This window comes from Salvelinus alpinus, chromosome 4 (genome assembly GCF_045679555.1).
Source record: "Salvelinus alpinus chromosome 4, SLU_Salpinus.1, whole genome shotgun sequence".
In the NCBI taxonomy this organism is placed as follows: Eukaryota; Metazoa; Chordata; class Actinopteri; order Salmoniformes; family Salmonidae; genus Salvelinus; species Salvelinus alpinus.
The window spans coordinates 101,270,051-101,281,828 of NC_092089.1; the positions used below are offsets into that span (position 1 = coordinate 101,270,051).

General features: G+C 46.7%; 1 protein-coding gene across 1 annotated transcript in view; it reads left to right on the forward strand.

Moving 5' to 3' along the window:
- LOC139574843 (vascular endothelial growth factor receptor 3-like) overlaps window positions 1-11,778 on the forward strand; it is a 250,707-nt gene that overhangs the window by 169,402 nt on the left and 69,527 nt on the right. The window contains exon 11 of the mRNA XM_071399794.1: window positions 11,587-11,722. Coding sequence (XP_071255895.1) covers window positions 11,587-11,722 — 136 coding nt within the window. The remainder of the gene's footprint in view (window positions 1-11,586; window positions 11,723-11,778) is intronic.

An 11,778-nucleotide genomic window follows, 5' to 3' on the forward strand; every position in this document is an offset into this window, starting at 1 on the left:
GCTTGTCGCTGGTACTGCTGTGAGGAACGCAGAAGATTAAGACGGGCCTTCTTCCACGTAAGCCGACAGCGTCTGATGAACCTCGAGGCTGAAGGCACTCTGACTTCTGCCTCCTGGTCCGGGAACAATAGAGGAGCATAGCCAAACTGACACTCGTGCGGGGATATACCAGTGGAGGAGGAGCACAAGGTGTTGTGCGCGTACTCGGCCCAAACAATGAAGGATGACCATGTGGACGGGTTGTTGGAAACCATACATCTGAGGGTGGTTTCCAGCTCCTGATTCATCCTCTCGGTTTGGCCGTTGGACTCCGGATGGTACCCTGAAGATAAACTGGCCGTGGCCCCTATGAGTTGGCAGAAGGCCTTCCAAAACCTTGAGGCGAACTGGGGCCCTCTGTCGGAAACCATATCTTCCGGAATGCCAAAGACTCAGAACACATGGTTAATCACCAACTCAGCTGTTTCCTTGGCAGAAGGTAATTTGGTCAAGGGAACAAACCTGGCCGCCTTAGAAAACCTGTCGATGATGACTAGGATAGTAGTATTACCATGGGACGGAGGAAGGCCAGTAATAAAGTCCAACGAGATATGGGACCAGGGTCGGTGGGGAATAGATAAAGGGTGAAGGAGTCCTTGAGGGCGGAGGTGAGAAGATTTGCCCTGGCAGCACACGGGACAGGCCTTTACGAAAGTGGCAACGTCTTCTCTTATGGTGGGCCACCAGAACTTACGCTGAATGAACTCCAAGGTGCGACCTACGCCCGGGTGACAGGTGAGGCGAGAGGAGTGCCCCCACAGAAGGACTTGGGATCTTGCTGCCTTGGGAACAAACAACCGATTGGCAGGACCTCCCTTAGGACCCGGTTCGATGGCTTGAGCTTGTCTCACGGTATCCTCAACTTGCCACGAGATTGGAGCCACGATCTTAGCGGCAGGAAGAACAGTCATGTCAGTATCTTCTCGAATGGCAGGAGAGTAGACTCGTGACAAGGCGTCCGGTTTGAGATTCTTCGACCCGGGTCTATAGGTGAGGATAAACTGGAATCGGCTGAAGAAAAGAGACCATCGAGCTTGTCTGGAGTTCAACCGCTTCGCCTGCTGGATATACTCCAGATTTTTGTGGTCCGTAAGCACTTGAAATGGTTGAGAAGCCCCCTCGAGCCAGTGTCTCCATTCCTTCAATGCCATCTTAACCGCTAGGAGTTCACGATCCCCCACATCGTAATTCCTCTCGGCCGGGGTAAGCCGGTGAGAGAAGAAGGCGCAAGGATGAAGCCTCTTGTCTTCCCCCCTCTGAGACAGGACAGCTCCAACACCAACCTCTGATGCGTCTACCTCCACCACAAAAGGTTCATCCGCCGTCGGTAGTGTCAGGATGGGAGCAGAGAGGATGCGCTGCTTGAGTCCTTGGAAGGCCGTCTCAGCTTCTCTTCCCCACAGAAACCTTGTGTTGCCACCCTTGGTTACAGCTGAGAGAGGGGCTGCCACCGAGCTGAAGTTCTTGATGAACTTGCGGTAAAAGTTAGTGAAGCCCAGGAAACGCTGAACTTCCTTAACGGACTTGGGGGTGGGCCAATCCGCTACCGCCCCTACCTTCTTGGGGTCCATCTGGACTCGACCGGGTTCCACTACAAATCCCAGGAATTGTACTCGAGAGGAATGGAATTCACACTTTTCCGGCTTAACGTACAAATGGCTGTCTAGGAGGCATTTGAGCACTTGTCTGACATGCTTAGTGTGTTCTTGAAGGGAGCTCGAAAAGATGAGGATGTCATCCAAGTAAACAAACACGAAAATGTTAAGCATATCCCTAAGCACATCGTTTATGAGCGCTTGGAACACAGCCGGGGCGTTGGTCAGGCCGAAGGGCATCACCAAGTATTCGTAGTGACCAGTAGGCGTGTTGAAAGCGGTCTTCCACTCGTCACCGGGTTTGATCCGCACAAGATGGTATGCGTTCCGTAGGTCAAGCTTAGTGAAGACCACTGCTTCCTGGAGCAGCTCAAAGGCTGTGGCCATAAGGGGTAGCGGGTAGCGGTTACGGACGGTTATGGCATTAAGTCCCCGGTAGTCGATGCAAGGACGTAATCCACCGTCTTTTTTGGCCACAAAGAAAAACCCTGCTCCCGCCGGCGAGGTGGATGAACGCATGAGGCCTGCTGCCAGAGCGTCCTTGATGTAGGTATCCATAGCAGCTCGTTCGGGAGGAGATAGGGAAAAGATCCGACCCCTGGGGGGGCAGGTGCCCGGAAACAGGTCGATGGGGCAATCGTAAGGTCTATGGGGTGGTAGTTTGGTGGCCCTCTGTTTGCTAAATACCGGTTTGAGGTCATGGTAACACTCGGGAACTCGGGACAGGTCGATGGATTCTAGAGACTCGGGAGGGGAACTCGGGGAACTAGGGAAGATACAAGTGGCTTGGCACGTAGGACCCCACTGCTTGATAGTGCCCACAGACCAGTCGATGTGAGGGTTATGGCTGTGAAGCCAGGGGTATCCAAGGACGAGAGGGAACTCGGAACACGAGGTCAGATGAAAGTTCATCACTTCCTGGTGTTGGGAAACTGAAAGTCGCAAGGGGGTAGTGACACGAGTGACAAGTCCAGATCCCAAAGGGCTTCCATCCAACGTAGTAACCCTTATGGGGTCACTAAGAGGTTCAGAGGGAACGCCATTCTCCTTCGCCCAAACACCATCCATGAAGTTACCTGCGGCTCCAGAGTCTACCAAGGCTTGAAGGGGAAGCTCGTGGTTGTCCCAGGAAAGGGTAACTGGAATAAGCAGGCGGGAGTTGGATGGATGGGAGGAGGTTATGTTTCCCGTTACAGTCCTCCCAGGCCTGCACGGGAGAGTGCGTTTTCCCTGGAGCCCGGGACACGTGGAGAGGAAATGGCCCGGTTTGCCACAATATAGACAGCATCGCTCCCTTATCCGGCGGTCTCTCTCAGCCTGGGAGATGCGTCCAACCTGCATGGGTTCCGGTGGAGTCAGCGAGGATAAAGGTGGAGACTCGGAGCTGGGACCGATAGGAGCTAGGGTGAGAGATCTACGGTTGAGCTCTCTCTCTCTCAGACGCTGGTCTATGCGTGAAGCCAACTTGATCAGGGACTCGAGGTTGTCCGGTGGTTCCCGAGTGGCCAGTTCATCTTGGATGGTGTCGGAAAGACCCTTCAAAAAACACACTGTGAGCGCCTCGTCGTTCCAGCCACTCGCTGCTGCCACCGTGCGGAACTGGATGGCATAGTCCGTCACGCTGCGCCGACCTTGGCTGAGAGTCAGGAGCTGTTTGGCTGAGTCAGGACCCCTGGTGGGATCTTGAAACACTCGCTTGAATTCTTCAGCAAAGGTAGAGTAGCTGGCACAGCAGGGACTTTGGGCATCCCACACAGCAGTAGCCCAGGCTAGGGCTTTTTCCGACAGCAGGGTGATGATATATGCTATCTTGGACCGGTCGGTGGGAAACGACGAGGGTTGCAGCTCGAAGGAGAGAGAACATTGGGTGAAAAACCCCTTACAAACAATCGGATCACCTGAGAACCGTTGGGGAGGCGGCAGACGAGGTTCAGCCAGGGGGTTAACTGCCACGGGCAATTGAATCTGATGAACTGGAGCAGAAGCGGTTGCAGGAGAAAGTTGATCAGAAATCTGTTTTATGGAAGTCATCATTTCCAACAGAAGTTGAGAATGTCCAGCCAGTAAGGCCTCTTGCTGAACCAGAGCAGCTTCGTGACGTTGGACAGTCCCCTCGTGGTGGGACAGCATGGGAAAAAAGTCCTGGGTACTGGCTGCCTCTGGGTTCATTTGAATGGCTCAGAGTTTCTGTCAGGACCCGGTGAGAGAAACAGTCACTAATAGTCGGCAGAACCCAGAAGATGAGGCAGACTCAGCAGTACTAGAGATGGTGGTTTAATAAAAGGACAAGATCTTCAGGCAAAGAATATAAATCCACCACGTCCAAAAATAAAGCCAAGAGGCACAAAATGGATATCCTCCAAAATACAAAGAAACTCCACAAAGTGGTAAAAACAGCAGGGAAAAACAAACCTCAAAAGACTACTCAAAAATACACAAGCACTAAACCAGAGAACCTCTGGAAAATCCAATAAGATAAATATATGTTCACAACAAGGCTGGGGCTGGGTGCTAACATACAAACACTGAGCAAAGAACTGAGGAACACACAGGGTTTAAATACTAACAAGGGAACGACACACAGGTGCAAACAATAATTAGAGCAAGGAAAAAACAAAAGGTACAAAAAAGGTGCAATGGGGACATCTAGTGACCAAAACCTGAACAGTCCTGTCCAAAACCTGATAAGAACAGTAGTAACATCAGCCAGTAGAACAGTAGTAACATCAGCCAGTAGAACAGTAGTAACATCAGCCAGTAGAACAGTAGTAACATCAGCCAGTAGAACAGTAGTAACATCAGCCAGTAGAACAGTAGAACAGTAGAACAGTAGTAACATCAGCCAGTAGAACAGTAGAACAGTAGTAACATCAGCCAGTAGAACAGTAGTAACATCAGCCAGTAGAACAGTAGTAACATCAGCCAGTAGAACAGTAGTAACATTAGCCAGTAGAACAGTAGAACAGTAGTAACATCAGCCAGTAGAACAGTAGTAACATCAGCCAGTAGAACAGTAGTAACATCAGCCAGTAGAACAGTAGTAACATCAGCCAGTAGAACAGTAGTAACATCAGCCAGTAGAACAGTAGTAACATCAGCCAGTAGAACAGTAGTAACATCAGCCAGTAGAACAGTAGTAACATCAGCCAGTAGAACAGTAGAACAGTAGAACAGTAGTAAAATCAGCCAGTAGAACAGTAGAACAGTAGTAACATCAGCCAGTAGAACAGTAGTAACATCAGCCAGTAGAACAGTAGTAACATCAGCCAGTAGAACAGTAGTAACATCAGCCAGTAGAACAGTAGTAACATCAGCCAGTAGAACAGTAGTAACATCAGCCAGTAGAACAGTAGAACAGTAGTAACATCAGCCAGTAGAACAGTAGAACAGTAGTAACATCAGCCAGTAGAACAGTAGTAACATCAGCCAGTAGATCAGTAGTAACATCAGCCAGTAGAACAGTAGTAACATCAGCCAGTAGAACAGTAGTAACATCAGCCAGTAGAACAGTAGTAACATCAGCCAGTAGAACAGTAGAACAGTAGTAACATCAGCCAGTAGAACAGTAGTAACATCAGCCAGTAGAACAGTAGTAACATCAGCCAGTAGAACAGTAGAACAGTAGTAACATCAGCCAGTAGAACCGTAGTAACATCAGCCAGTAGAACAGTAGTAACATCAGCCAGTAGAACAGTAGAACAGTTGTAACATCAGCCAGTAGAACAGTAGTAACATCAGCCAGTAGAACAGTAGTAACATCAGCCAGTAGAACAGTAGTAACATCAGCCAGTAGAACAGTAGTAACATCAGCCAGTAGAACAGTAGAACAGTAGTAACATCAGCCAGTAGAACAGTAGTAACATCAGCCAGTAGAACAGTAGTAACATCAGCCAGTAGAACAGTAGAACAGTTGTAACATCAGCCAGTAGAACAGTAGAACAGTAGTAACATCAGCCAGTAGAACAGTAGTAACATCAGCCAGTAGAACAGTAGTAACATCAGCCAGTAGAACAGTAGTAACATCAGCCAGTAGAACAGTAGTAACATCAGCCAGTAGAACAGTAGTAACATCAGCCAGTAGAACAGTAGTAACATCAGCCAGTAGAACAGTAGTAACATCAGCCAGTAGAACAGTAGTAACATCAGACAGTAAAACAGTAGTAACATCAGACAGTAGAACAGTAGTAACATCAGCCAGTAGAACAGTAGTAACATCAGCCAGTAGAACAGTAGTAAAATCAGTCAGTAGAACAGTAGTAACATCAGCCAGTAGAACAGTAGTAACATCAGCCAGTAGAACAGTAGTAACATCAGCCAGTAGAACAGTAGTAACATCAGCCAGTAGAACAGTAGTAACATCAGTCAGTAGAACAGTAGTAACATCAGCCAGTAGAACAGTAGTAACATCAGCCAGTAGAACAGTAGTAACATCAGACAGTAGAAAAGTAGTAACATCAGTCAGTAGAACAGTAGAACAGTAGTAACATCAGCCAGTAGAACAGTAGTAACATCAGCCAGTAGAACAGTAGTAACATCAGCCAGTAGAACAGTAGTAACATCAGCCAGTAGAACAGTAGTAACATCAGCCAGTAGAACAGTAGTAACATCAGCCAGTAGAACAGTAGAAACATCAGCCAGTAGAACAGTAGTAACATCAGTCAGTAGAACAGTAGTAACATCAGCCAGTAGAACAGTAGTAACATCAGCCAGTAGAACAGTAGTAACATCAGTCAGTAGAACAGTAGAACAGTAGTAACATCAGCCAGTAGAACAGTAGTAACATCAGCCAGTAGAACAGTAGTAACATCAGCCAGTAGAACAGTAGTAACATCAGTCAGTAGAACAGTAGAACAGTAGTAACATCAGCCAGTAGAACAGTAGTAACATCAGCCAGTAGAACAGTAGTAACATCAGCCAGTAGAACAGTAGAACAGTAGTAACATCAGACAGTAGAACAGTAGTAACATCAGCCAGTAGAACAGTAGTAACATCAGTCAGTAGAACAGTAGTAACATCAGCCAGTAGAACAGTAGTAACATCAGCCAGTAGAACAGTAGGAACATCAGCCAGTAGAACAGTAGTAACATCAGCCAGTAGAACAGTAGTAACATCAGCCAGTAGAACAGTAGTAACATCAGACAGTAGAACAGTAGTAACATCAGTCAGTAGAACAGTAGTAACATCAGCCAGTAGAACAGTAGTAACATCAGCCAGTAGAACAGTAGGAACATCAGCCAGTAGAACAGTAGTAACATCAGCCAGTAGAACAGTAGTAACATCAGCCAGTAGAACAGTAGTAACATCAGTCAGTAGAACAGTAGTAACATCAGCCAGTAGAACAGTAGAACAGTAGTAACATCAGTCAGTAGAACAGTAGAACAGTGGTAACATCAGCCAGTAGAACAGTAGTAACATCAGCCAGTAGAACAGTAGTAACATCAGTCAGTAGAACAGTAGTAACATCAGCCAGTGGAACAGTAGTAACATCAGCCAGTAGAACAGTAGGAACATCAGCCAGTAGAACAGTAGTAACATCAGCCAGTAGAACAGTAGTAACATCAGCCAGTAGACCAGTAGTAACATCAGACAGTAGAACAGTAGTAACATCAGCCAGTAGAACAGTAGTAACATCAGTCAGTAGAACAGTAGTAACATCAGCCAGTAGAACAGTAGTAACATCAGCCAGTAGAACAGTAGGAACATCAGCCAGTAGAACAGTAGTAACATCAGCCAGTAGAACAGTAGTAACATCAGCCAGTAGAACAGTAGTAACATCAGTCAGTAGAACAGTAGTAACATCAGCCAGTAGAACAGTAGAACAGTAGTAACATCAGTCAGTAGAACAGTAGAACAGTGGTAACATCAGCCAGTAGAACAGTAGTAACATCAGCCAGTAGAACAGTAGTAACATCAGCCAGTAGAACAGTAGTAACATCAGCCAGTAGAACAGTAGTAACATCAGCCAGTAGAACAGTAGTAACATCAGCCAGTAGAACAGTAGTAACATCAGCCAGTAGAACAGTAGTAACATCAGCCAGTAGAACAGTAGTAACATCAGCCAGTAGAACAGTAGTAACATCAGCCAGTAGAACAGTAGTAACATCAGCCAGTAGAACAGTAGTAACATCAGCCAGTAGAACAGTAGTAACATCAGCCAGTAGAACAGTAGTAACATCAGCCAGTAGAACAGTAGTAACATCAGCCAGTAGAACAGTAGTAACATCAGCCAGTAGAACCGTAGTAACATCAGCCAGTAGAACAGTAGTAACATCAGCCAGTAGAACAGTAGTAACATCAGTCAGTAGAACAGTAGAACAGTAGTAACATCAGCCAGTAGAACAGTAGTAACATCAGCCAGTAGAACAGTAGAACAGTAGTAACATCAGCCAGTAGAACAGTAGTAACATCAGCCAGTAGAACAGTAGTAACATCAGCCAGTAGAACAGTAGTAACATCAGCCAGTAGAACAGTAGAACAGTAGTAACATCAGCCAGTAGAACAGTAGTAACATCAGCCAGTAGAACAGTAGAACAGTAGTAACATCAGCCAGTAGAACAGTAGTAACATCAGCCAGTAGAACAGTAGTAACATCAGCCAGTAGAACAGTAGTAACATCAGCCAGTAGAACAGTAGTAACATCAGCCAGTAGAACAGTAGAATAACACAACAACACACATCTCAGAGTTCATCCTCATCAGGGAGTCATCAATCGTACATCCTGTGTACATCATCGTACAACTTTTGTGTTTGTGTGTATTTTTTTTATCGCCTTGGTACTATTTTCACAAGTTTGTGGTTCATTTTCTTAGTACACAACTCTAACTGGTCAAATACAGCCAGTCTTTCATTCAAAACCTGATGCCCACCTCTCTGACCTCTCTGACGGGGCCCATGCCCACCTCTCTGACGGGGCCCATGCCCACCTCTCTGACGGGGCCCATGCCCACCTCTCTGACCTCTCTGACGGGGCCCATTCCCACCGCTCTGACGGGGCTGATGCCCACCGCTCTGACGGGGCTGATGCCCACCGCTCTGACGGGGCTGATGCCCACCTCTCTGACGGGGCCCATGCCCACCTCTCTGACGGGGCCCATGCCCACCTCTCTGACGGGGCTGATGCCCACCTCTCTGACGGGGCCCATGCCCACCTCTCTGACGGGGCCCATGCCCACCTCTCTGACGGGGCCCATGCCCACCTCTCTGACGGGGCCCATGCCCACCTCTCTGACGGGGCCCATGCCCACCTCTCTGACGGGGCCCATGCCCACCTCTTTGACGGGGCCCATGCCCACCTCTCTGACGGGGCCCATGCCCACCTCTCTGACGGGGCCCATGCCCACATCTCTGACGGGGCCCATGCCCACCTCTCTGACGGGGCCCATGCCCACATCTCTGACGGGGCCCATGCCCACCTCTCTGACAGGGCCCATGCCCACCTCTCTGACGGGGCCCATGCCCACCTCTCTGACGGGGCCCATGCCCACCTCTCTGACGGGGCCCATGCCCACCTCTCTGACGGGGCCCATGCCCACCTCTCTGACGGGGCCATGCCCACCTCATTGACGGGGCTGATGCCCACCTCTCTGACGGGGCCCATGCCCACCTCTTTGACCTCTTTGACGGGGCCCATGCCCACCTCTCTGACGGGGCCCATGCCCACCTCTCTGAGGGGCTCCTTGTCCAGGAGCTCTTTGGCTTCTTCCTCTCTCTTGCTGTCTGTCTGCTCCATGTTGGAAGACATGTCAAGTGTTACCACACCCTCTTTTATATGGTGATCAATTATGGTGAGCACTATGTGAAATCAATTAGCAATAATGAGGTGAAATCAATTAGCAATAATGAGATGAAATCAATTAGCAATAATGAGGTGAAATCAATTAGCAATAATGAGGTGAAATCAATTAGCAATAATGAGGTGAAATCAATTAGCAATAATGAGGTGAAATCAATTCCCAATAATGAGGTGAAATCAATTAGCAATAATGAGGTGAAATCAATTCGCAATAATGAGGTGAAATCAATTAACAATAATGAGTAGTCATTATGCATGGTTATTATGTATCATATATGTCATTTAAATGTTTATACTTTACCAACACATTTTATTTCTCTAGTTCTCCAAATCCATATAGAGTAGACAAACAAGTTAACAATCTATAGGTTTACCAAACGGTTAATTGGTTAACCATTGAGCGCAGTTGGATTTAGTGATGACAATAGAATGAGATGAAATGAAAAGTATTGTGAGCATTGCATTGTGAAAGGCAATTACTTTATATAAAATATATTTCTAGATAAAACACTGATTAGGGTCTGGTGAAAATGTGCTTTAAAGTTTTTATTTTATTTTTTAACACAGCCTTTTTCATGATCTGTTTTGAGTTTGTGTAACGACTTTCCTCTTCTTCTGACGAGGAGTAAGAGATATCGGACCAATTTGCAGCGTGGTAAGTGTCCATTTTAATATATAAAACTGAACACTACAAAAATACAAATAACAAAGTGAATGAACAAACGAAAATCGAAACAGTCCCGTATGGTGAAAACACAGACACAGGAAACAACCACCCCCAAAACACAAAGGAAAACAGGCTACCTAAATATGGCTCCCAATCAGAGACAACGACTGACACCTGCCTCTGATTGAGAACCACACTAGGCCAAACACATAGAAATATAACATACAGAACAAAACATAGAAAAACAACATAGAATGCCCACCCCAACTCACGCGCTGACCAAACTAAAATAAAGACATAAAAAAGGAACTAAGGTCAAAACGTGACAGTTTGGTACTAAGAGTTGTGAAATTTGAACAAATACTTGTGAAAATAGTACCAAAGAGATAGCAGAAACCCCTGTAATGTAAGCCTGTTTCACACCAGTCCCGACACCGGCGTACTTCACAAGGTAACACCAGGTTAGCTAAAGGGACAGACCTCAGTCGTTGGTAATGAATCTGATTATTTTCTGTGCTTCTGTGCGCCGCGTTTTCCCCCCAAATGACTCATAATGGTGTTTCTAATTTCATGTGTCATTTGAGCTGCGATGAGTTTCCACACATATTTTGGTTATGATACAAATGCTAAATTTCATTGCTTATCATTACACAGTGGAAACATTGTCTCGCCTTTGAATGTGAGGGACGGCGCTCCGCTCGTGTTTAAAGTGTATCGCTGAGTGTGTGCCATCTATCAGTGAACCATCCAACATATCCTTCAACCAGGACACAATGGACCCATATTCCCTGTGTGTCTCATAGATTATTGTCTCATAGATGTGTCTCATAGATGTCCTGTTTGATGTTGATGTGCTTCTGTTTTCTCCTCTGTTCACTCCACCACCACAGCACACTATGCATGACAAGGACTGAAACAGGGTCTCAACCAGCACCCTATTCCCTATGTAGTGCCCTCCTTTTGATCACATAGTGCACTACGTAGGGAAACAGGGTCTCAACCAGCACCCTATTCCCTATGTAGTGCCCTCCTTTTGATCACATAGTGCACTACGTAGGGAAATAGGGTGCCATTTGGGCCCTGGTCAAAGGATACGTTGGATGGTTTTCTGATAGACGATTTATTGAGGAAAGTTACCAGCAATGACTGTGACGTGTGGTGGTCTTTACTTAGCTGAATACGCTAACTGTACGTCGATGAGAGAGTCTGGTAAATGACTGACCATGTAAACGTATGGAAATGACTGGAACATTGGGTGGTTCCCAAAATGTGTGCTATTTGTTTAGTCCTGTTCTACACCGAGGACCTCATCTATCGCTGCGTCATCCTCTGGGGGTTTCTTTGTGCTTTTAAATTGTTTTAAATTCTACAAATTGTTTTACCTAAAAATCTGTCAATCAATCAATCAACCCCAAAAGTAGTGCACTATATAGGGAATAGGGTGCCAATGGGCCGTGGTGAAAGACTATGTTGTTCTGTTTTGTGTTTTGTAGGAGTCGGAGGGATCTTAAAGGGCGTAGCGACAGCGTCTCAGACTGTCAGAACTGGCAGGACCTGGACTCGCAGAACACCGTGAATAAAATAGAAAACATCGAGACGTCAGTCGAAGTGGTGGACGGGAGGCAGAAGGTTGGATCTCACTCCCTGCACAAACGTTTACAACATTTAACAATACTACAAATGTT